Source organism: Phascolarctos cinereus, unplaced genomic scaffold (assembly GCF_003287225.1).
Source record: "Phascolarctos cinereus isolate Bilbo 61053 unplaced genomic scaffold, phaCin_HiC Scaffold_4;HRSCAF=312, whole genome shotgun sequence".
Taxonomy (NCBI): domain Eukaryota; kingdom Metazoa; phylum Chordata; class Mammalia; order Diprotodontia; family Phascolarctidae; genus Phascolarctos; species Phascolarctos cinereus.
The window spans coordinates 723343681-723369473 of NW_027555847.1; the positions used below are offsets into that span (position 1 = coordinate 723343681).

The 25793-nt window shown below is 46.6% G+C and overlaps 1 protein-coding gene across 3 annotated transcripts in view; it reads left to right on the forward strand.

Moving 5' to 3' along the window:
* TANGO2 (transport and golgi organization 2 homolog) overlaps window positions 1-25793 on the forward strand; it is a 178149-nt gene that overhangs the window by 38419 nt on the left and 113937 nt on the right. For 2 of the 3 annotated variants that reach the window (XM_020996343.2, XM_020996344.2), the window contains exon 2: window positions 20430-20534. The exons of the other annotated variant lie outside the window; for it this stretch is intronic. In XM_020996343.2, the coding sequence (XP_020852002.1) occupies window positions 20479-20534 (56 nt within the window). In that variant the 5' untranslated portion in view covers window positions 20430-20478. The remainder of the gene's footprint in view (window positions 1-20429; window positions 20535-25793) is intronic. 3 annotated transcript variants of the gene reach the window in all.

The window sequence follows — 25793 nt, forward strand, 5'->3', positions numbered from 1 at the left end:
AACCCTTTATTTTATACATGAAAAGAGTGAAGTTAATTGATTCATTGAAGGATCACATAGCTACCTAACAGCAGAGCCTACACCAGAACCATCATCTTCTGAATTCCCATCAAGCCCTCTTTTCACGTTTCCACGGAGTTATGTAATTTCACTTCTGGGGCCTTCTTCATTAGAATCATATACCCGGAACTAGGTGTCCAAATCCCTTAGTTTCACAAATGAGGAAACTGAAGCCCCAAAAGATTCAGTAACTTGTTTAAGGTCATACAGAAAGTGACGCAGCCAAGACTTGAACCCACACATCCTCTGACTTCAAATCCAGCACTCTTTCTCTCATTCTGCATTTGAGCATTTATAGGCAGAAGGTCTGTAGTACGGTATTACAATGACAAGCCGAGTACTTCAGCTGTCTGTCCTGGAGACCATCCACGTGGAGCTAGGGTTCAGAATGGCCCTCTGACTCCTCACCTGGGTCCCACCCACCACACCTGGCTGAGCAGGTAGGGCTAACACATTGGGGCAAAGAGAGAATGCTTGTCTTGCCAGGATTAACACCAGCATGGTGGTTTTTATTCAACCAAAGCCAAGTAGGTGCCGCCATTCATGAGAACTTGAAAATAAGGTTTGACTACCCTGGGTATTGGCAGTGTTCTTGGATGTTCTCCTTGTTAATCTGTTTTCTTTGATGGCAGTTTCATGGTTGTGGGCCCTACTTGGCTTTGAAGAGCTTCCTCCATTAGGTGGCTACCCTTAGGGATATTCTTGGTTATCAAGGGGAAGAAGTGATATAGCAAACATTGAAGATACTTCTGTTCAGTCATTTCAATCCAATTCTTCATGATCATTTGGGGTTTTCTTGGCAAAGATACTGGACTGGTTTATCATTCCTTCTCCAACTCATTTTACAGATGAGGAAACTGAGGCAAACAGGGTAAAGTGTCTTGCCCAGGGTCACACAGTTAGTGTCTGAGGCTGGGTTTGAACTCTAGAAGATGAGTCTTCCTAACTTCAGGCCCAGCGATCTATCCACTGTGGTGCCACTTAGCTGCCCCACGGAGACTTCCTAAGCCTTGACCAATGGGTGTTTCTGGCCAAGCATGGTTTCTACCAACTTCTGGATGGTAGAAATCTTTGTATTAGAGTTGGGCAGGGTGGATAGGGAAGATTCTTTCCAGGGCTGCTGTCCTGTTCAAAATGAAAGTGTCAGAGCCCTTTACATTTGCATATTATATTTTGCATATAAAATTCAAGAAGCCTTAACTCCTGGAATGTCTTAAAGATAAAAGTTCAGTCTATTACAATTGGATGCTATGCCTTGAATACTAAGTTTGAATGTATAATTGATTAAACTAATTTTAGCCTGGCTCAGGGGAGGAGAGAGTAGGTAGGGCCTGTGTCCTATTTCATTTTTGTCTCCACCGTGTGTAGCATTTGCCTTGCACATAGTAGGCACTTAGTTAACATTTTGGGAATCATGTGGTGACCAGAGAAAGGAGGGGAGGAAGGCTTATAGGTCCAGCTGGCCAGAAAAGGTCTGACTCTAGGTGTGCCCTTCTTTCTCCCTAATCTCTCGTTTTCCCTCCTCTTTGCAAATGATTCAGAGTGATGGGTTTTGACCTTGACAACACAAAAGTGCACATTTTAATTCAACTCAAGAAATATTCTCATTGCCCCATCAGAAAGAATCCTGGTCTTGGAGTCAGGAGGGCTGCATTTGAGTCCTGGCTTTCTGTCTTGTTAACTGTGTGACCTTGGACGAGTCATTTAACCTCTCTGGGTGTCAGTTTCCTCTTCTGTAAAAACAAAAGTGTTGGATTAAATGATCTCCAAGGTCCCTTCCCAGTGCCTTGAACGTCACAGATGCTTGATAAGTGTTTGTTGAATTGAATGTATTGTACATCCTTTGGTCTGTGATTCTCATTTTTTGTGCAAATGGACAATTTCTGTTTTTCCAGAAAATATTTTAAAGAATAACCTTGGTTTTATGGAGTGTGTGATGAACCTCTGTTTCCTCTAAAATAAAAGGAAAGGAAGGAGGGAGGGAGGGAGGGAGAGAGGTTGGACTAAGTGATTTCCGTGGTTTTTCCAACTGCGGGTTTCGGATTCTGTTGGTTTGAAGAGGACAGAGAGCCTCCGTTCAGGCATTGCCCAGTCCTCTCTCTCTGCCAGGGAGGGAGGCTTCCGTTCCTACCCAGACTCAACCCTCTGCCTCTGTCCTGCCTTCCTCTAGTGCTAGCTTCCTGCTTCCCACTGTGACCTGGAACACCATTCTCTGCTCTGGGCGGAATTGGCCAGACCAGTTTGCTCTTCTGTTTTTTCTCTGATATTGGCCTCCAGCAGTGCCTTTCACATGGCCAAACCCTAACCTTAACCCCAACCCTATCTCTGATTCCCTATGGCTCTTAATCAATCTTTAATTAAAATGAATACACTTAATTCTGGGGGAAAGCACCTCTTCCTCCTCAGATGGGAATAATCTAAAAGGATGAGCTCCTACCTTTTAATGTCCTAGAAACCAGACACGGTGATTGTTATCGACAGACATTCTTATTTTGAAATGATCACAGGGTGAAAAGTAAGCAGTACACAAGGACCACTTCTTTTCTGTCACAAACTCATATGCAGACCTAGAAATGTGCTGTTTAAAGTGTATTATTTTTCATATTCACTAGATAAAAACCTTGACTGAAATGCTCCTCCAATGTATCCTTGGGTGACAGAGTCCCCAGTGGCCAGGCCAACAGATCCTACCAAGCCAGAAGGCCCTCTGGTAGAGGCCCAGCAGTGGGCTGAGTGTCTGTCACTCATGGGCCAGCCAAGACAAGGTTAGCTGACCGATGATGGGTTTTTCAGCTGTGGTATTTCTGAAATGTGGTGTGTGTGTGTGTGTGTGTGTGTGTGTGTGTGTGTGTGTGTGTGTGTGTGTACACATATATATTTACAAATGTGGAAGGGTTGCAATCTGATGCAGGGAAGGGAATGCCCCCATTCATGAAATAAATCTTTCAAAGTATCAGAGTATAAATAGGAGATTTTGTTGTTGTTCTAAAATTGTTTTTCAGCCTTCTCTGACTCTTTGTGATCCCATTGGAGGCTTTCTTGGCAAATATACTGGACCGGTTTGCTATTTCCTTCTCCAGCTTATTTTACAGATGAGGAAACTGAAGCAAACAAGTGACTTGCCCAGGGTCACCCAGCTAGTAAGTGTCTGAGGCCAGATTTGAACTCAGGAAGATGAGTCTTCTTGCTTCTGGGCCTAGCACTCTATCTACTACTGTGCCACCTAGCTGCCCCAAATAGGAGATTTAGTTTAATTCTAAAACAATTTTTTTTTGTATGAGAATACATTGTAATTGATTCCATTACTTCTGTGTATCTTTTTAATGTGCACATTGTTTTTAATTCATCTAATCTACTCTGAGACTTGAGGATCAGCAGGTAGTTTACAAGATTATCCAGTCCAACATTTTAATTTTATAGATGAGGAAACTGAGGCCCAGAGAGGCAGAGTAATTGGCCCCCAGTCACCCAGACAGAGGAGAGGTTCCAACCCAGATCCTCCCTCCACTGCACGAGAACACAGAAGCCAAATTTTAATTCAGTCTTTGTTTCGTCTTTTTTTTAAAAATTTATTTATTTTTTTAGTGAGGCAATTGGGGTTAAGTGACTTGCCCAGAGTCATGCAGCTAGGAAGTCTTATGTGTCTGAGGCTGCATTTGAACTCAGGTCCTCCTGAATCTAGGGCCAGTACTCTATCCACTGTGCCACCTAGCTGCCCTGTTTCATCTTAATAATGACAGAATTGTGCCTTCATGTTGACAGCCTCTCAAAATCGTGTCTAAGACAATGTGGAGATCCATAGAACAGCTTTGGCCTGACCAAGTGTGTGGGGGGTGGGGGGCTCTTCTTTCTCAGTGTGATTTTCCTAGCTGCTCTGCTGATTATAAAGTGTATTGGTAAACTCTACTTGCCCCTATTTAAATAGTGTATTTAATGAATCAGGGCATTGATTTGCTGTACCTCACTGCACACCTGCTATGCAAACAAAACCAGCAACTTAGCTTGGTCATATTCCTTCTGTGGCCTCATGATTCTTTGCATAAATAAGGTCCTGCTGTTGCGGGACAACCTCAGATCTCATCTGCTCCATTCCCTCCCTCCCACCCCATTTTACGGGTGAGAAAACTGAGGGAGGCCTGGAGGGAGGAAGGGACTGACCCAGGTAAGAGACCACGCTGGAGGTTCGAACTCAGGTCCTGTGGCCCCGAGCCCAGTACTCTTTCTCTCGTACCCCATGGAAACAAGTTTTATCTAGGTTCTCATTCCTTACAAATGCATTTTCTGGGGGAATGGATATTGTGCATTTACCAGAAGATTTTGAATCACAGAGTCCTTGAAGGGTAGACCTAAACAGAGACCTCTAAGGTGGTTTAGGCTGACCCCCTTGTTTTACAAAGGAAGGCACTGAGCCCCAAGAGGAGAAGTGACTGTCCAAGGTCACGTGGCTGCCCAAGAAGAGAGCCAGGACTAGAACCCAGGTCTTCACGCTTCCATGTCACTGCTATCCTAACGATGTAACATTGCTTCTTCCCGCCATACTGTACTGGGGAAATGTTCCAGTCTACTTGAATAATGATGGCAGATAAAATAAGCCAGTGTTCCTCCTCTTCCCTTTATTAATGAATTAGGATACACAAAATCTCCATAAAACAGCCTATAAAAGGCTCCTGAGCATCCTTCTAATCTTCTTTACAGCTCCCCTTCATTTGCCAAAACTGGCATTTCCATTAAAATAGCATCACACATAAATGGGACTTTCCCATAATGGCTTCTAGGGGTTTGCATTAAAGTACCAGACCTTTGCAAAGTCTCGTTCTCTTCCCTGTCTCTGCCATTCCATAGGAATTCTGTCAGAGCTCTTAACCAGCCCCTGGCCCCTTTCTCAAACTCTGTAAGGCGTATCCAAGGAAGGAAGACTCTTATTGAGCTAAGTCTGAGATTTAGCCTCCCTTTGCTTCTCTCATCAGAGCCCCTGGGCCCTGAGAGGGTGTTTGGTCAAGGAAGAGACTGCTTTCAGACCATTGAAGCCCAGTGTGATGGAGTCCAGGCTTCCCGGAGTCCCTCAACACCTGGGCATGGCTCTCTTCTGACTGAGCTTCAGAGCAGCTTCCATTCAGCAGTGCCCCTTTTGACCTCTAAAACAAATCTTGCTCCTAATTTATACAGGAAAGAGCAGCAGTCTGTTGAGGAAAGCTGCCTCTGAGGCCTGGCTTTAGTACTTACTAGTCTCATGCCTCTGGGCAAGTAATAGAAAGAGCGCTGTCTTAGGGCCTTGAGCACCTAGGTTCAAATCTGGCGTCTGCTGCGTCTTCTTTATGACCTGGGATCAATCATTTAATCTCTCTCATCTTCATCTATGAAACAAAAAGATCACCTATCCTTACTCTCCCTTCTGGTTTTACAGCAGTTCGTATAGTGTCTGGCACATAAGAGGCACTTAACTAATACAAACACGTTTCCTTCCCCCTTTCTTCTTCCATCAGAAGGCAGAAAGAAGGCTCCACCCACAAGGCTCCAGAGGTCAATTAGTTAACATTTTCATCAGAGTTTCATCAAATCACTCTTTGCCTAAGCAAGTGACGGATAACAATACGATGCAAGTTCTGGACCACCAATGACCTGGAGAGCTGGTCCATTTCAGCTCATAGACACAAGCTCATTCTCAGTCCCCCGGTGGATCGATCTGTTGTCTCACTAATCTGGGAGCTCTCGCCAGTGAGGCAGAGTACAGCCCGTTCATATCAGCCCACCTTATGCCAGTCATCGATGGATGGGGCGACACCCACCCGACCTGCTGTAGGATGTCTTTGCTACCTCCCAATGGAGGTTTATCTGGACTCTTCATATCAGATTTACATGTGTGTAGATACATTCGTGTGTTGGTCATTCAGTGAGTATTTATTAAGCACCCATTGTGTGTCAGGCACTATGCTAAATGGTAGCGATGCAAAGAAAGGGAAAAGACAGTCCCTGCCCTTGGAGAGCTCCCAGTCTAATGGTGGAGACAATAAGCAGATATGTACGAACCAGCTATATACAGGGTAAGTTGAATATAATCCACACTAACATTAAGGGGGATCAGGAAGGGCTTTTGGTAGGAGGTAACATTTTCACTGGGACTTGAAGGAAGCCAGGGAAGCTGGAAGGCAGAGATGATCTGGGAGAGCCTTCCAGGAATGAAGGCCAGCCAGTGAGAATGCCTGGATGTCTAGAGGGAGGGTCTTGTTTAGAGACACGTCACTGGATCAACAAGTGTGTGGGAGGACATAAAATGTATGAAAACAGGAAAGGTGGAGAGGGCTGGTTGTGAAGGGCTTTGAGGGCCAACCAGAGCTCCTGGAGACAATGGGGAACCACTGAAATGTGTTGAGTAGGAGGTGACACGGTCACTTTAGGGAAATTGCTTTAGTGGATGGATGGAGGCTGTACTGGAGTGGAGAGAGACTGAGGCAGGCAGAAGACCACCCCCCCTCCCCCAGCATCTGTGGCAATAAGATCTTGTCAGTTGGTGTTCTTCACACACTTGCCTTTCTGTGTGGATGATCAATCCAGACTCTCCCGAGCCATCACAGCCAACACAGTCAGTAGCATTTGGAGGACCTCGTTCTCCAGAGGGAATCCCTATCACCTCGTCCTCTGAACTGGGTCTCTGCCAGCACATTGATGAGCACATTGGGCAAGCATACGTCTCTCTCCCAGTTTTATGCTTCAGCTTGTGTTTCTGATCAGAAGGTAGTTGTTCTATCTTTCAAGGTATCTTGAACGATTTTAATGTATGGTTAGAGGCACTCTGTGGCACAGTGGTTAGAGCTCTGGACCTGGTGTTATTAAGAGTTCAAATCCAGTCACAGATACTGCCTAGCTGGGTGACCCTGGCCGACTAATCTCTGTCTGCCTCAGTTTTCTAATCTCTAAAACGGAGGCAGCTAGGGTGCTAGGCCTCGAGTCAGGAAGCCCTGAGTTCAAATATGACCTCAGACACTTAATAGCTGTGTGACCCTGGGTAAGTCACTTAACCCCTGTTTGCCTTAATCTACTGGAGAAGAAAATGGCAAACCCTCTAGTATCTTTGCCAAGAAAACGTCACGGACAGTAATGGCGTCCTATAGTCCACCGGGCACACAGAGTCAGACTGGACTGAACGACTCAACAAAAATAATAGTGCCTACCTTCCAGAGTTGTTCAGAGGATAAAATGAGATGCCATTTGTAAAGCACGCTGCAAACCTGAAATCGCTATGTAAATGCTAGATATTGTGAACAGCCTTTTGAAAAAAGAGCTAGCAAAGCAGCATTTTACTTTGCCAGATCAGGGGCCTTTTCACAATCACCATACAGTAAGCACAGTTAAGATCTTGAATTCTCTGCATTAACCCAAGGATTTTTCTAAGAAAGCCACTTTGCCCAAGAGAATCCCCTCCCATCCTCTTGTACTTCTCCCACCTGTCCTCCCCCAATTCAGACTTCATCAGCTCAGCATTATCTCCGTGGCCTTTTCCCAGTGCCATCCCCATCGAGGCATCCTGAGATATTTTCAGACTTTCCAATACTAGGTCAGACGTGATACGGAGCAATCTAGCTACAGGAAGTCATCCAGCAGTGTAGCTGTTTTATGGTGAACTGAAGGAGAGTGGGCAGGACGGGCACATAAAAGGAAAATGAAATTTGAAACAGATATGGGATAATGGAATTTGATTGAGAGTGGTGGGCTTTCCAGGAAGCTAAAATATGAAAGAGTCATAAACACATCAGATTCCCTGTCGGAAGCCTAGCAAGTGAAGGCAGTGAACATTGTAGTCAGGCACAGCCCTCCTTGGAAACACTGCAAGTGCTGTGAGTTGTGTGCAGATAGCCATTTGTGGAACAGAGGGAGTCTAACAGAGGTGTTTCTTAAGTGGATCTTCTTTCTGATGGCTTCTAATCTAAAACTAGGAGTATGTTACCTTGGAAAAGATGGCTGAATGGACCACACTGCTTGCTGTTTGTCCTTTGTTCTCAAAGAGCACCAGGACATCAGAGGGGTGACACCATGACATGCAAGTGAATTGGATTTCAGTGAGGGAGGGGGCTGGGACTACACTGTGGACTTTTGATAAAGGAATTGAGGTGCCTTGTAGAAAGATCCCAAAATGGAATGAATTGCCTCAGGAAAAGAGGGAGTTTCCAATCTTAGGAGGTCTTCTGTATTAAATTAAATGAAAATGACCTCTGAGGTCCCTTTCAGCTCTGAGACTTTGTAAACTACAATAAATGGAAATTTCCAAAAAAAAAGGATCTTCCTAGGCTGAAAGGGAGGTTGAAGCTTAAGGGATGAAATCTAGCAGGGATAAATGGGAAGTCCCATCCTTGGGTTCAAAAAACTCGATGTCACAGGTACAAGATGGGAGAGATGGGGTCAGACAATAGTTTTTGTGGGAAAGCACTTGGGGAGGGGAAGGGGAAGGAACTGGTGCTTTTTTTTTTTTTAAAGTGGAACTGGGGGGGTTTTATTTGTTTGTTTTTAGTGTTTGTAATGTATCAGTAGTGTGGTATGGTAGCCAAAAGGACTAATTTGTGCCTACTGTGTGCCAGGCACCAGGCTGAGCCCCCTAGCTGCCCACAAACAAGATATGTCCAGGTTAACTGCAGATAATCTTGGAAGGGAGGCTCCCTTTCCACAGTTATGCCTTCTGCATCGTGGGAATTAGGGGCATAGCACCTCCCCCACACCTGGAACATCAGTGTAAAATGTTCTGGCCCTCCCTTCATACCAGAGCTGATTTTTTCTTTTTCTTAGTACCTTCTTGTAAAATTGGGGTTATTTGGTCATAGGCTCTGTGTGGTCTGCCGGCCTTCACATGTTGTGTGCAGCTTCTGCAAAACTTCCCCAAATTCTCATTGAATTTTTAATGCTGACCTGCCATATATCAAAACCACAGTGGGGAAAATCGAGATGTAGGAGGCACAGTGTATCTTACTGGTAGTAAAGTCCTTAGAAAACCTGAAGATGGGAGGTGGGCATTTTGGAAATAGCAAGCAAGGGAGAAATAGAAACTTGCCTCCCTCATGTCAGGAATCAGGGTAGAAAAGAAATCCAGGTGGAAGAATGGGACCAAGAGAGCACCCAGGCCAAACCTTGGGAGAGTTCAAGGGAGAGGAAAAAAGTGAGATGGAGAGGACTTGGTTTGAGTGGAAAGTGTCTGCACAGCTTCAACACCGAGAGGGCCCTTTTCTCCTTCCTCTGGCTTCCTGAAGTGGGAGTCAGATGCCTTGAGTTCTCAGCCTACCTCTGGCACTGTGTGTGTGTACCTCAGAGCCTCAATTTTCCCATCTGTAAAATGGAAATAATAATATTCCCACACAATCTAACTCCTCCCCCAGAATATTTGGGAGGAAAATGATTTATAAACCTAAAAGTCATTGGTTTCATCATTAATGTTGCCCGAGAGTCCTCCATCGGGCAGTTGGCGGTGTTCCTGAGATAGTGTCTCTAGAGAGGCTTGTGGAGGTGGTTGAGTTTTGCCTAGCTCCATGACTATCAAATCATAGATTTCTTTTAAGCATTTTGAAAACTCCCACTGAAAGGAAACAGTGTAAGGAACCAGCCTGTTTCAGAGCCAGCGAGAGTGTGATCTAATTAAGACAGTGAAGAAGAGTTCTTTGGGGGCCATCCTTGACCATTGCCAAGTAAGGGGGAAGTCCGATAGTCATTAAGGCTGCCTGACCTCCCATGTCGGATTGCCTGAAGCCCCTCTTTCCCTGCCCCATTCCCTGCTCTCTTTGTCATGGATTCTGGCATCCCAGGCACCCAATAATGAGGGCAGAACTGGGCGTCTTAGGATGGGTGGAAATTGCAGAAAGGTAGGTTTTGATTCAGTCAGTTGTGATTTTGCAAACAGTTTATTCAGTGCTTGCTGTGTGCTGGGCCCTGTGCTAAGTGCTGGGAATGACAATAAAAATAGAAAGAAAGACTGTCCCAGCCTGCCCTCAAGAAAGTGGCATTCTAGTGGGGGAAGACAGCAAGTAAAAGGAAGCTGGAAAGGAGAGGGGGGAAGGGTCCCCAGAGATGGGGCATGGTAGAGAAGTCCTGCATGCAGCCTGCTGAGAAGTGAAGACGCAGTTGGCCTGGCTGCCCTCCTTAAGTGGAGGTTCTGGAAGAAGCCATCCAGTGAAAGGGAAAGGCTGCGAGATGGAGGGTGCTTTCAAAGTGTGAATGTCACCCTTGAAGTTCAGTATAAAGTGAAATTCCCCACCCCTCAGAGCCTGTTTTGAAGTGGGATGGGCCACCTCTGGAGGGAGGGAGTCCCTGATGACCCTCCTTGGGTTGGTGGCAGAAGGAAGTCCTTTGAGTTCTTGGTAGATGTAAGTGACCTTTTAGGCTCCTGTCAGGTTGGGGGTTCGGGGATTCCAGAAATGCTTCTTCTTCTGTGATCCTTGTTATCCCCACCTGCTGTATCCAGTTCTCCAAGTATAGCTTGTATGAAAACAGCCTTTGAGGGTCAAATACTCGGGTTTCAGACATAATGTGCAGGATATAACATCCCTCAGATCCCCCTTACACACACTTTGCATGTAGATAGACTGCAGAATAGCCCGGGCTGCAGCTGTAGGCTACCTGGAGACATACTGGGGAGCAAAGACATGACACATGGGCTCCTGGCTTCCTTCCCCAGAGGTGCAGCCGGGGTTACATACACATCAGCCCCAGAGGAGTCAGGAGGCACCAGCCAGGCCACACGAACAAACCATTCAGGCCTCCCCTAGACCTTCCATCCTACTAACCAGGGGAGAGGGCAGTACCCAAGGACTAGGAGAGGTCTCTTCATATCCCTTATGCCCATACCTACTTGTCTATAAATGTCTTTTATTGATAGCTTTTGGCCTTATATTACCCTGATTTTCCCCTGTATCCTTTTCCCTCCTAGAGAACCATCCCATATAACAAAGAATATTTTTAAAAGAAAAAGCAATTAGAAAAAACAATCTATACATTGAAAAAAATTTTAAATGTGGGCAATGTTCCACATTCACATACCTTCCGTTTCTGCAAAGGAGTGAGGGGAAGCATCTTCTCCTGTTTCTCCTTTGGGGCCAGGCTTAGTCTTCATAATCTTTCCCCATTCACTTTTGACTATTTGATGGCAGTGGTTTTGTCTGTTATATCGTTGTAGTCATTGTGTTCCTGTGTTGGCTTTGCTGACTCCACTTTGTATCAGTTCACGTAACTCTTCCTAGGCTTCTCTGTGTCCATCAGCTTCTTTTGTAGTTTCTTACAGCACCGTCGTAATCCATTACATTCATACACCACAACTCGTTAGGCCATTGGGAGGGTTTTCTATATGTAGTTCCTAAGCCAGCCTGGAGAGGAAGAGGAAGAGGATGTAAATACCTTGCCACTAATGTGCACCAGCCAAGCCCCTCTGTGGTCAGGCTTGTGAGGATAAGAAATCCAGGAGTCCAGGTATATGGAAGTGGGAACAGTGACAGGCTCATTCCCCAGAAGAAAGTTATACAGCTGAGCCAGTAAACCTTCAGGGTAGGGAGAACCAGAGTCAGGATCTAGTCAGGTGCTGGTCTAGTAAAATGAGTGAGTTTGTGTAGACTGGATCATCTTGAAGACCCCCTCTGGTTCTAAGTCCTGGGATTCTTTCCAACTTTGGACTACCCCTCATAGAGGCTACTGAGATCTTCAACATGTTACCCTGTGGCATTTTCTAGATTTCAGGCCCTGCTTGATGAAGTGGAGACTAATGGATTAATAAGAAAATGTTAAGTTCTATGTACAAAGTACTATGCTAAGTGCTAGAGATACAAATAGGAAAGTGAGGCAACCTCTGCTCTCTGTAAGCTCCCATTCTCATTGAGGGGAGAAACAAGTATAGGAGTGCTCAGCTTCATGGAAGATGGTAAGGCCAGGTGGACCTTGGGGAGCAGGTGGTCCCTGACCTTGGAGAAAGGGGTGGTGGGCCCGAAGGTTCATTTGATTCTGTTACTGCTAAGAGAACATGAACCTTTTGTCTACCCCATCACACTGTTGACATATTGGACTTTGCAATCCACCCAAACCCCTGGATCTTTTTAACATGAAACTGCTGTCTAATTATGTCTCCCTAATCCTGTGTTTATAACATTGATTTTTTGAACCCAAGGTTAGGAATTTTCATTTACCTCTATTAAGTTTCATCTTGTTAGTTTCTGGTCTCTGTGCTAGCTAGTTGAGGGATCCTGATTCTATCAGCTGTTCTATTAGCTATCTTCCTCCCAGAATGGCTCCAGATAGGCTTGGACCTCAACTTAGACCCTGTCACAGACTACAAAGAAGAAAAGACCTTTTCCCTCAGGGGGCTGGTTGCCCATGACACTCTTTCATGGTCATTTTCCTTTTTTTGAGGCAGTTGGGGTTAAGTGACTTGCCTAGGGTCACATAGCTAGTGTCAAGTGTCTGAGGCCGGATTTGAACTCAGGTTCCCCTGACTCTAGGGCTGGTACTCTATCCACTGCGTGGTAATTTTCTTTACCAAGAAAAAGTGCTGCTTTATGAAGAAATGTTACTATTTGTCAGGCCCATGGCAGTTACCATATCATAAATGGGTGGATGGATGAATAGATTAATAGATGGATCAATGGATGGATTAATAAATGAACAAAGCATTTTTACATGCTTACTTTGTGCTAGGCACCATGCTAAGTGCTAGAGACACAAGCAGAAATGTAATCCAGTCCCTGCTGTCTAGGAGCTCCCATTCTAATAAGGGAGACAATCTATAGGGAAGGTTTTATCTGCAAATCTGGTGGAAAGATCCCATGGTCCTTGAGGTACAGTGGCAAGGCAGATGGTGTTGCCTCTTCTTTAGCGTTATTGCTCCATTTCTGGTTCTGAGCAGGGCCGAGGTCTCTGGTGGCGAGAACACCCAGTTCTGGGCATGCGAAGCAGTTGCTAGGCCGAGCCCCCGTGGAGATTGTTTCCCAGTGAGATGCCTGAGGGTGCTGGGCGGGAAGCATGGCTCTTCGAAAGGCCCTTGGGTTGAAGGTCTTAGGCTGCCTCCGTGTGGGTGTGAGGAGGGCTGATGGTTGGTTGGGCTTCCTCAGCCAAGCTTGCCTCCTGTCTTTTGCTCAGGGAGCCTTGATGCTTTGGCCAGTCTGGCTTTCCTGTCCTGCGAGGGGCAGTTGGCTGGCATTTGTTGATGATAGCTGGCCTCTCCTTCGGGAGCAGCCTCCCTGGATGAGTCTGACTGTGATGGACTGGATCCAGGACTGGTGGTCCAGGAAGTTCTGTCGCCGATAGGCTCCTATGCCTGTCTCATCAAGTAGAAGTCCTTCTGCACGGCTGTGCTGACTGGGCAGGTTTGAGCTCCTCGCTTCTCATGCATTACGTTTATGAATGACAATGGAGAGAGCTCCCCTCCACCCCCACCCCCACATACACATATGTAAGCTTCACTCACCGTATGATGACGAGGGCTCAATTGTTGTTACTATTCAGTCATTTCAGTCATGTCGGACTCTCTGTGACCCCATTTGGAGTTTTCTTGGCAAAGATACTAGAGAGGTTTGCCATTTCCTTCTCCAGCTTGTTTTACAGATGAAGAAACTGAGGCAAACAGGGTGAAGTGACTTGCCCAGGGTCACACAGCTAGTAAGCGTCTGAGGCCAGATTTGAACTTAGGAAGACTCATCTTCCTGACTCCAGGCTGTGCGCTCCATGCACTGTGCCACCTAGCTGCTTTATGAATGGTGATGGAGAGAGCTCCCCCATCCCTTGGCCCACCTCACACACATACATAAGCTTCGCTCACCACACCATGGCAGGTGGTCAGTAATGTGACCTATTCAATGTCATGGGTAATTAAAAATGTCCCCAAACCTTCCGTTTTGCTGAAGGCACCAGAGCACAGAGTAGATGCTATGTCAGATTTTTTTTTCTCTTTAATGAAAGTGTGCCTGTTTGCACCCATGGTGATACTTAACTCAGGTGTGCTTTCATCAGAATCCCTCTCCAAATGCCTTTAAGCAGAGTGTGGCCTTTTCTTGAGCACTGCACTCAAGTGCTGTTCTCTGTGGAAAGATCTGGTTCAGCTCATGAAATTAAATCGTTCCTTGGTAAGCTCTAAAGCCATCCCGGCTGGCTCTGCAATGGCAGAAAGTTCTGGAAATACCTTCACTTCCTCTGGGACCACAGGAGACTCTGGCAAACTCATATTCTGATTCTTTGGATGTGAATGAATGAATGAAGGTTTATTATGTGCCAGGCACCAAGCCAGGCTCTGGGAATACCAATACAAAAAAGCAAGATGGCCCCTGTCCTCAGGGAGCTTATATTCACACAAGGGAAGATGACACACGTAGGGAAAAGTGAGCAAGGAGGGAAGGTGGAGCAGTGCTTGGGTTTGGGGTGTTCCTGAGATGGTCATTTATTGGCACATCCCTTCTAGTAATGACAGCGTTGATTTGGTTTATGTTACCACAACAGTGGAGGGAGTTGTGGGGTATAGGAAGAGGGGAGCATGCTTGTAGCATGGCAGGAAGGAAGATGGCCAGAGGGCATTGTAGAGGGTCTGGAGGCACCTCAATATGGCGCCTCCATAGAAGCAGAGGACCCCAGGGTGGGAGTGGGGTTCCTGCTCAGAGGAGGGTCAGATGCAGCAACTTAAAAGAAGATGGGCTAAGTGCCACCATCCTGGACATCCTGGGGTGATCTGGAACTGTGGGAGTGGGTTCTGATGTTTGCTCTCCAAGTCTCATCGGTTGCCACAAATAGTACCCTCGTACAAATCACCAAAGGGTGTGCTGACTCATCACAGGTGGTGCCTGCCTCTCGGTCCCTCTGTAGCCAGGGTGGTAGTTCTTCCAGGTGGCAGGGAAATCCTTGGAAGCAGAGCCAGGCCAGGAGGTTGGCATGAAGGCTCTGGTTTGGAACTTGACCTCAGCTTTAAGCTTAGATCCAATAGTCAGATTTTTTGTCATCCCCTTGACTTCCTTCACCTGCTTTCCTCTCATCTCCTTTGTTAATTTCAAAGAATTATTTGGAGTTATTTTAACTTCTTCCCAAAGGAATTTTAAGAAAGAAAGTCTTTTTTCCTCTCTCTCGTATGAACAGGTTGAAAGGTATCTTTAAAAACAAATCCCTAAAAACCAATACATCATTGCCCACCAACAGAGGAATTGAATATTTTGGTTCAGTCAGCCAATCAATCACCAAGCATTTATTAAGTGACTACCATGTTTCAGGCTCTGTGCTGGGAGCTGGGGACACAATTACAATAAATCAAACAGTCCCTACTAGCAAGGACCTTAACATTCTAATGAAGGAGACAGCAAGGACGTATGTAATCATATGCAGAATAAATAGCAAGAGAATGAATACAAGGTAATTAAAGATGAAGTATTTGGGGGGAGGGAATGTCCTAGGCAGTGGGATGGGTCAGGGAGCCTTCAGAATGGGTGCTGTTTGAGCTGGGAAGTGGAGGGGGAGGGGAGGCATCCCCAGCATGGCAGAGCACATTGGAGGTGGGGGAGGGGGCATGCCCTGTCTGAGGGACCAAGTGAAAGCCCGTTTCATTGGACTGAAGTGAAGGAAGGGCAAGAATGCACAGCGAGGCTGGAAAGATAGGTAGGGCTCAGTCAGGTTGGGAAGGCTTTGAAAGCTGAAGAGAAGAGTTTCGATTTGATTCTTGAGGCAATAGGGAGCCACTGGAATTTACTGAGAAGAGGAGTGACATGGTCAGATCTGTGTCTAAAAAGAATCACTTTGGTTGTGATGTGGAAGGTGGACTAAAGTGGGGAGATGCTTAAGACAAGGAGACCACTTGGGGAGGCTTGAGCTAAGATAGGAGCTGTGTGATCAGATGCAAGAAATGTAGAGAGAGAAATGACACAATTTGGCAACTGACTGGCTGTGTGGGGTGGGGGAGGGGGAGGAGTTGGCCATGTCAAGGCTGCAAAGCTAGGTGCCTGGAAGAAGGGGAGTGCCTGCAGTAGAACCAGACAAGTTTGGAGAGAAGATGCTTTGGACAGATAGAGAATGAGTTCTCCTTTAGACAAAGTAAGTTGGAGAAGTCTCTGAGACATCCAGTGTGAAATGTCCAATGAGCAGTTGGTGATATAATATTGGAACCCATTGGAGGCTGAAACTAGGAGTTGCTGGCATAGAAATGATCATTGAATCCATTGGAACTGATGAGAGGAGAGAGAGATAGAGATAGAGGGAAAGGGAGGGGAAAAGAGAGGGGGGAGGGAGGGAGGAGGGGAGAGAGAGAGAGAGAGAGAGAGAGAGAGAGAGAGAGAGAGAGAGAGAGAGAGAGAGAGAGAGAGAGCGAGCGCGAACGAGCCTGTGACAAAGGCTTGGGTAACACCCACACTTGGGGAATATGATCTAGGTGATAAACCAGCAAAGGAGGCTGAGGAGAGATCAGATGGGCCAGAGAATCAGGGTGGAGAAAGTGTCATGAAATCCCAGAGAAGCAAGAGCAGACCTGCACAACTTGTCAGGAGGCAGGGGCCAAATTTAAAATAGGCTAAACTTCTTCAGGCCACAGATAGGTTAGACTAGAGACAGACTGATGATGGGTGGTTACTGAGGGTCATGTAACAAGCTGGAGAGTGTGCAGTGACAACCCTTCAGTTTTTAAAAAAAAAAATTTAATTTTTAGGCAGTTGGGGTTAAGTGACTTGCCCAGGGTCACACAGCTAGTAAGTGTCAAGTGTTTGGTCTGAGGCCAGATTTGAATTCAGGTCCTCCTGAATCCAGGACCAGTGCTCTATCCACTGAGCCACCTAGCTGCCCCTCAACCCTCCATTTTTTGCAAGCCACTCAAAATCCTCTGGTGAGCCGCTTGTGGCCTGAGGGCTGTAGGTTGTGCAGGCCTGAGCTAAAGTATCCAGAAGGAGAAGGTAGTCAATATTGTCACTTGCCGCAGAAAGGTCAAGAAGGATGAGGATTGGAAAAGACCTCAGCAGATTTGGCAAAAATCATTGGTGACTTTGGAGAAGGCAATTTCAGGGAAATTATGAGGTTGAAAGGCAGATTGAAAAGGGCTGAGGAGTGAATAAAAGGAGCGTGTGGAGATAGCAGATCTGGACAGATTGTTTCTAGGATGTTTGGCTGAGAAAGAGAGGAGGAATGTAGGATGGCAGCTTGAGAGATTGGCCAGGCCTGGCGATGAAGGGCACTTGGGCCTATTTGAAGGTAGTAGGGGAAGACCCAGTGGATGAGGAGAGGTTAGAGATGATAGATAGAGACAGAGAGAGCTCCCAGTCTGCTGGAGGAGATGCACATGCAGGGTGATTGGCCTTGGCAAGGAGAAGGGCTGCCTCATTGTCCAAGCCAGGGAAGGTTGGAAGAGTAGGGGCAACGTCAAGGGCTTTGGAGGGGACGAGAATGGGAGAAGAAGAGTGTGCACATCGAAGGGTCTCAGTTTTCTCCATCTCACATTTTTTTCACCTGCAGCCTTAGAGGACGACTTTTGTCTGGCATTAATGTCTTCGGAGCTAGAATTGGCTTTCCGTGGCCCTGACAATCAGCTTGCTGTCGTGCTGATCCGTGGCTTGACAGAGCAAGTAGCTAGTGGTAGGCTGTTCATTTGAAATCTGTATAAATGCGGCAATTGCAGCTCTAGTTTTGATGGTAGGAGCAAAATAGTGTTAAATGTGGTGGAAAATGTCGGCATTCTCTTGGAACTCAAATGCAGAAAATCCTGAAAGTCTCATTTAGATTCTGAAATAAGCCATGGATCGGAACACTAAGAAACAGGAGGTGCTTCCTGAGTGTGTGTAACCACATGGAGAAGGCAGGCTCAAACTCTCTTGGGACACATTCCGCACCACAGATGTGCCTGTCGCTATCAGCCTGTCCGTTCATCTGTTGTTTGGGGTTTGCCATCAAGAGTAGCAAATGCTGATGCCAAGACAGGTGGTGGTTGGATCAGAACGGTGCTGGGTGTTCCCGTGGGCTTGAAAGGCTCTAGGCATCTTCAAGGGGAAGCAGGGCAGCCAGTCTGGGGGGATATTTATCGTGGGCGGGGATTCCTGCTTCAGATAGGCAAATGCTCTCCTGCCTTTGAGATTCTGAGACTCTCAAGACAGGCACCGGTTGCTGAGGCCCACGTGGTGACTTTAGGAGGTCTGAAAGGACCAGAGCTTGAGTGTAGCAGGACAGACAGAGGCCATAAAACTGGACAGCTAGACGCACTGTCTTGTTGCCGCTGCCAAGCCCTGATGCAGCTCCTGTGACTTTGGGGGCAGGCAGGTGGTGGTGGCACTTTTTGTGTAAGGTATGTTTGCCCCCACTGGGGGGGGGGTCAGCCTTGCAGAGTGCACGGCCAGCTTGCGTCAGGCCTGCCCCTCCCCAGTCAGCTGGCCCTGACGTGGAGCATCAGCCCCAGCCCGGCACCTTCCTGTGGGCTTCGTCAGCCCTGCTTAAAGGGCCTTGGTCAGCTCAAGGATTGCCAGGAAAGAAGAGCGTGAACAATTTGGGGTTAATAGCCAGTCAGTTTTATTGCAAAGGCGTAGTGTGTATTTGAGGTGGGTGTCAGATACCTGGCAGTCTTATTCCCAAAGCCAAGGGTGCCCAGCAGTTCCCGTAGAGATGGGTAGAGATGTAGAGAACCCAGGTCACTGGCCACTGGAAGCACAGTCCCACTCTGCCCACCCTGCTTGCTGACCTGAGGAGTAGGATCCTGAGTGCCAGGTGAAGTGGAGCCCGCAGGAAGGGCACAGTGCGTTCACTCTGAGAAATAGTACCATCTTGGGAGCCAGTAAGGTCAATGCTAGTTAGAAGGCTTGGAAGGGACAGCAGCAGCCGAGCCTTCGTAACCTTGATGGGGGCTTTGATTGCTGTCCTATCTCACCAAGATATCCCAGAACAGCTGTGGATCAGGCACCTTGGAGGGGGCAGGCCTTAGGGAAACTTGCAACATGCCTAGCTTAGCTCTGGGTAGAGGCTGCAAGATGGTAAGATCCATTGCAGATGAATTGTGGGCCAGAGAGGATGATGAAATACACTTCTTCATAAGACGCTCATCACTTTTGTGACTCTGCTAATTATTGACTTGCTTCAGATCCCAGTGCAAAAGGAGTGACAATCTGTTAGGGCATTCATCCTCGTTTGACAGGTGTCTTATAAATGAATGTTGACTAAGAAGAAGCATTGAGTAAATTTAGTAATTAGGATTCTGCTTGTAAGTCTTTGGAGAGGACTGATTGGCTTGTAGCTTAGAACTCCTACCTGAAGAAGACAATTAAAATGGGAAACGACCAGATCCTTCTACAAATGAAGGACAGTGGGCTTCACACGTATTTATGAAATTTAAGCTTGGCTTTTTCTTCCTGACAGGCAATAAAAACCCTAATAAACTGAGGAAGCCAAACAAGGGCTTAGAATTGATAGCAGAAGGACCTGGCCAGTTGGCCTCTGTGTACAACGTCCAAAATCAGTTCTTAGCTGTGACATTTTACATATGGTAACTGTAATTTGTGTGTGTGTGTGCGCGCGTGCGCATGCACACACGTGTGCTTATAAACTAGCCCCCTCCTACCTTTCTAGCATTCTCACACATTACTCCCCAACAAGTCCTCTTCCATCCAGTGATGGTGGCTTCCTGGCTGTTCCATAAACAGGAAGCTCCACCTCTCCCTCTCTCGGCATACTCTGTTTGTGCCCTATGCCCTCCCTCCTCTGCCCCGACTGCTGACCTCCCTGGCTTTCTTTATGTTGGTGGTGGTGATGGTGGTCAGCCATTTTTCAGTCATGTCCAACTCTTTGTGACCCCATTTGGGGTTTTCTTGGCAATGATACTGGAACAGTTTATCATTTCCTTCTCCAGTTCATTTTACAGTTGAAGAAACTGAGGCAAACAGGGTGAAGTGACTGGCCCAAGGTGTCACAGCTAGTAAGTGTCTGAGGCCAGATTTGAACTCAGATCTTCCTGACTCCAGGCCTGGCGCTCTGTCCACTACAGCCCTCTAGGCCTCAGGTAAATACTTAGACTGCTTACAGATGGGTAAGTTCTTTGCACCAATGAATTTTCTTATGTATATAGATTTAAGCTGGAGGAAAATCCCCTTGTTTCCCTTGGTAGAATGTAAGCTCCTTGAGGGCAAGCAGTGTTTCCATTTTTGTATCCCTACTTGCACCTAGGAGGCATTTGATAAAATATTGGTTGAATCAATTTAATAAAGTAAAATGGTGACTGGCTCCTGGAGCACGTCATGCTCAGGTCCAGTGCCATTTGGAGGGCCAGTCATCTTTGCTGAAGTGGTTGCATGAAGAGTAACGGGAGGTCGAATGTGTAGTTGGAAGGTGTGCCCAGCGCCGAGCATCCCAAGTGCTCATTGACCTGACCCGGGGTTGTTGGTCACTGGATGACAGAGCCCTTCTTGTTCCTCTGCCCACAGACTGAACTGACCGTGTCTGCAAGAAGGAGCCGCTGCAGGGACCTTCCCAATGTGTATCATCTTCTTTAAGTTCGATCCACGCCCTGTTTCCAAAAATGCATACAGGTAATCCCATGTGCGGGCTCTGATTTCTGTTCTCTGCTAGCATTCAGGAGGCTCATCTCCTTGTCCTCCATCGCTGTGGCCATCTCTCCCCACCATCCGCAGGTAAACTGATTTTGTGCCTGTCAGTCTGACTGATAATAGTGTCGCCTTAGACATCAGAGCTCCAGAGGACCAGTAAAGACCGGGTTCCATCCCTCATTTACAGGTGTGGACACGGAAGCCTGGAGAGCTTGCGTAGGGACATGCCCCAGACACACAGTGGTCACTGATGCACTTTCTGCCCCTTAATCCCTGTGTGACTTTGGACAGGTCACTTCCCCACTTGAGGCCTTAGTTTCCTCATCTTGTAAGGAGGAGAACTTGGATCAGGTGATATCAGAGGGTTGTCCTCATGTAGTCCTAGAGTTCAAACCAGTGCCCGATGGGAGGAAGAGTACATCAAATCACAGTTTTGAAAGTGCTTGGAGCTCTTCTTAGCAAAGATAATGATCAGTAATAGACATAGTGATCAGCCATGTGATTCCATACTTTCTCCCTCATTTGAACCTCACAACAACCTGGTGGGATGGTTATGCCAAATGTTATTATCCCCATCCTCAGATGAGCAAATTGAGGCCCAGAACAGCTGAAAGACTTACTCATGGTCACAGAGACCAGATTTTGCCACTTGGGAGGTATTTTTCTGTGAAGTTATGGGAGCTTAGCATTCTAACCCATCCTATTGGGAGAGGCTCAGTAGTAATATTTTGTTTTCATAGGTTATCATGGTTTTGTGATATATAACATCATGAGCATTAGAGAAATACATTATAATAATCTATTCATGACTGTAATTTCCTGGAGACACAGCTCATGCTTCGTGAATTCTCAGTTTTGTTGATATGAACACTCCATCCAGTCATGCCTGAAACTGAGAATTCCCTGAATCGTCCTTATCTGGGGGACTGTTAGCCAAGGTTTCCTAGAAAACCTCCACAGAAGAAGGAGATTGCAGGGGTCTGTTGCATTGCCCACGCTTGGATCTGGGTGGCAGTCCTGGGTCTCAGTCCCAGAAGGAGGAGCACTAGCATACCAGAGCTTGCCACCACAGGGGAGCTGGGACCCTGGTGACAGTTCCGAGGCAGAAAAGAGTGCTTGTGGTCACTCAGACCAGAACCCAGGCTAGGAGAGCAGTAAATACACCTCTTCCTGGATCAGGCCACCTTGGAAGAACCAAAAACTTACAGTTCCCCAGAATTACCTCTGAAAACAGCTGCACAAAAAACCCTGAAGCTTGGGGCAGTGAGCCCTCCACTCCGGAAGCAGAGGCCCCACTTTAGCATAGAGTTAAAAGTCAGGAAACAGGCTGGAAAAATGAGCAAACAGCAGAAAAAGATCCTGACCATAGAAAGTTACTGCGGTGACAGGGAAGCTCAAAACAAAAACTCAGAAGACAACGAAGTCTGCATCCAAAGCCTTAAATTAAAAGATGAATTGGTCTCAGGCCATGGAAGAGCTCAAAAAGGATTTTAGACATCTAGGAAGAGAGACACAGGAAAAATTAGGGAGAGAAGCAAGAGTGGTACAAGAAAATCATCAAAAAAGAGCCGACAGCTTGGTAAAGGGGGCACAAAAATCCAACGAAGAAAGCCTCCGTAGAATAATAATAGCTGACGTTTATATAGCACCTACTATGTGCTGGGCCCTGTGCCAAGTGCTTTGCGATTAGTATCTCATTTAAACCCTGGGAGGTGGGGTTCTCGTGATCTCCATTTCACAGATGAGAAACTGAGGCAAACAGAGGTGAAGTGACTTGTCATGCAGTGAGTGTCAGCGTTTGAGGCCAGATTTAAGCTTGGGTCGCCTGACTCCAGGCCTGGCCCTCTTTCCATGGAGCCATCGAGCTGCCATCTAACCACGTGCCACAGCCTCCTTCTTGTTCTCCCAGTCCCTTGGAGGAAGCAGCGTACATCAGAGGCAGCCGTTCTCCCTGCAGGACTGGCCCGGCTCCTTTTCCAATCCTCGCCTTGGTGTTCTCTGAATGTGTTGCTGGCTTCTCCTGTTATACGCAGAGGCTTTGTTAGGAAGGAGCCGCTGTCTACTTCCAGCTCTCCGGCATCCTCCCATTACCCTTGGGGGCTCAAATAAGTCAGATTCTTCTAAGTTCATCAAGTTGTTTGATTTGCAGCCAAACACACTGACGTGGTCACGAGCAGAATTTTCGTGTTTGAAAACAGGGCTTTTTGTTAAAAAAAATTTTACATGTAATTGAGAAATAGTTAATTAAATAAACAAAAATATATTGGAGAAAAAAAAGATAAGGGCTATTGTTGCAGTTAGCAGTTCAGGGTCTTAGAAAGGGCCATGTGATTTCTCAAATGTGATTCAAGTCTAGTTTCTCCTCATTGAGGAACCACCTCATTGGCCATTTGCTGTATTTCTCCTAGGAATGAACCACCTTGACAAGCTGCAGAGTAGCATTTGGGTGTTGGGCATTTATTATCCACTTTTTGTAGTATATATATTTAGACTAATCTCTCGATTTGCTGAGGATTTGTGATGTTCTGGGGCTTGCTGCAGTCGGTAAAAGGTCATCTACAAACAGAGCTTTAACTAGTGTTGGAGGCCTGGTGCTGACCTCAGTCCTTGGGGGTCATCTAGAGACTGCTATTCCCGTGCCTCACAGACCTCTACAAGGCAGTACAGCCACAAGATGAAGCCATGGTCCCTTGCCCAGCCCTAGGTCACTAAACCTCAGCCCTCCTCTGGACTTGCCTTGCCCTCGCCCCCGGTGAGCGTGTAGACCACCCTCTCTACCAGTGAAGCTGCACTCGTAGTTAGACTCTCCTCTGCACTGGAGTTACTATGCTCCTCACCATTCACATTCAATTCTTTTGGCCCCCAAGTGAAGGAAACTGGAGAAGTTCAATAGGGAATCCTTTGTTTAGATTCGGGATAGAACATTTTCCATAATGCTGGTCATAAGATCATTATGGATTCATAGAGCTCCCTTCTTGGCACTATAGCCTTTGAATTTTAACGAAAGGGCAAACTGAGGCAGATCTCCACACAAGATAACATTTATCAGCAGGGACGTGCCACCTGTCAATAAATGGTCAATGGCTTGCCACTATTTATGCCGAAGACCCTGAACAAACAGTTCCCTTTTTATAGGTTTTAGTGGGTTCAGAACAGGGTTGACAGCATCATGGGATTGAATCCAAAATGACTGGTTACGAAGCTGAGGTGCAGGGAACAACATGATTGGTTGGAAGGTTGGTCATGAGAGCTGGCAACAATCTCCTCTCATGAGACAAGACGTGCTCTTGTTTGAGTCCAGGTGTGAGATGGCAGCCCAGACTCTTGGACAGCAAACCAGGCATCCTTGAAGGATAGGTTGGTGGTGTGAACATAGCAGGCTCAAACTCCCTTGTGTTGCCACACATTTCCCAGGGTCGATTAAATTCCTTGAGGCAAGAGAGCTGGATTTTTAAACTTAACCCATTACAGGCTGGCTGAGCTCTAAACTGATTTCAGAGACAAAGAACCATGACTTAAGCAGTTACAGGACAAAATCAAATAATTGTAAATAGTGTCAATAAGAAAATGATGCAGGATCAATCTTAATCTCTTCAGCACCATGCTTGATGTTAAGACCAGGAGATCATCGAATGAAGTTCTTTGTAGTTACATGTCTCAGAAAATGTTGTATGATTTTTATATAGACATCTGTCTGAAGGGAATCTAACAGCTGATACCTCAAATTATGACCTTCAGAACTGATGGCAGCAGGATACCACGCCTGCAATGGGCTTGGTAACTTTCCATGAGGCCTTGAGCTGCATGCCCTGATCCCTGGTAGACTCTCCTGTAATTGAGGGGATGGAATGATCCCAAAGACCTCATTCTAAATGCTTGGTACCTGTGAATATTTCATTTATGAAGGTGGTAACTTGGAGCAGGTGGAGCCATCCCAGTCATTAAGGTCAGTGGCTATAAGATGGTCTGCCTTGAGGTCCCTATTGTTTCCATTTCCTTCCTAGAGTTGCCTCTTTCCTCTTCCTGGTTTAGGCCATGGGCTATTTTGACTGTGATAGCTTGCATGCCACAGCTGAATGAAATCCTTGAAATGAAAATGAGATCCTTGAGCCTTTGGCCCCGATTCGAGGGGACAAGAGTTGTGGGATGGGGATGCTCATCGTGGGCTTGATGTCCTTGTGAAAACCTGGACCTGTCTGCTCTGGCACCAGAGTGTCTGTGGGTGTGATTTTGCTGATACTGAGTCTCCAAGTTCATATCTATGGCACACTTGATGGAGGAGGCTCATAAAGAAACACAGAAACGAGGGTAGAGTCAAGATGGTAGAGTAAGAGGTAGGATTTTTGCCTTAGATTCCTCACAACCTCCTCTACAGCAACCTAAAAAAACATGCCAGACCAAATTCTGACTAGGAAAGGCAAGAAAAAGTCACAGTGAGTTATTTGTCCAGTCCTGGACAGCTTAGGAAGATAGAGAACTCTGTGGACACTGGGACATGGGCTGGCCAGGAACACAGGGGCAGTGGAACAGCAAGGGGACTGAAGCCTCGGCGGGCAGGAAAGAGCTGGTCTGAAAGGGCTCCTAGGGGACCCTTGTACCTGCACTGGGAGCAGGAATGGGAGCCACACCAAATCACAGTTCTAGGCTGGAGAGGAGCCCTTCCTGTGTAAGGAGCAAGGAGCCGCACACATAATTCTGCAGTGGAATGACCAGGGCAGGAGCCCCAGACCAAGCTAGCAGTTCAGTCACTTGAAATCGGCAGAACTTCACAGTGGGCTGACAGTGACTGAGTCCTGCAGCAGTCCATGGAACCTGAACCAACACACAAGTCAGCAGACCCAAATCTGGATCAGGAACTTACAGAGCTCAGGCTAGGAGGGCAGGAAAGAGATCTCCTCCTGGATCACGCCATTTTGGAAGCACCAGAAACTTACAGGCCCCCAGACAGAGCTATGAAAACATCAGAAGGACATAAAAAGACAGACTCTCCGGCCAGACGTTTCCTTCATTAGTGAGCAGAACACACTAACATGAAGTCAGGAGTCAAGAAGTACGGCAGAAAAATGAGCAGACAGAAGAAGAACTGATCATAGAGAGCTGCTTTGATGAAGGGAAGCTCAGGACACTCACTCAGAAGAAGATAGTAACTTGAAAACAACTACAAGCAAAACTTCAAAGAAAAATGTAGATTAGACACAAGGCCAGTAACAATTCCTAGAAGAGCTAAAGAATGAGATTTTT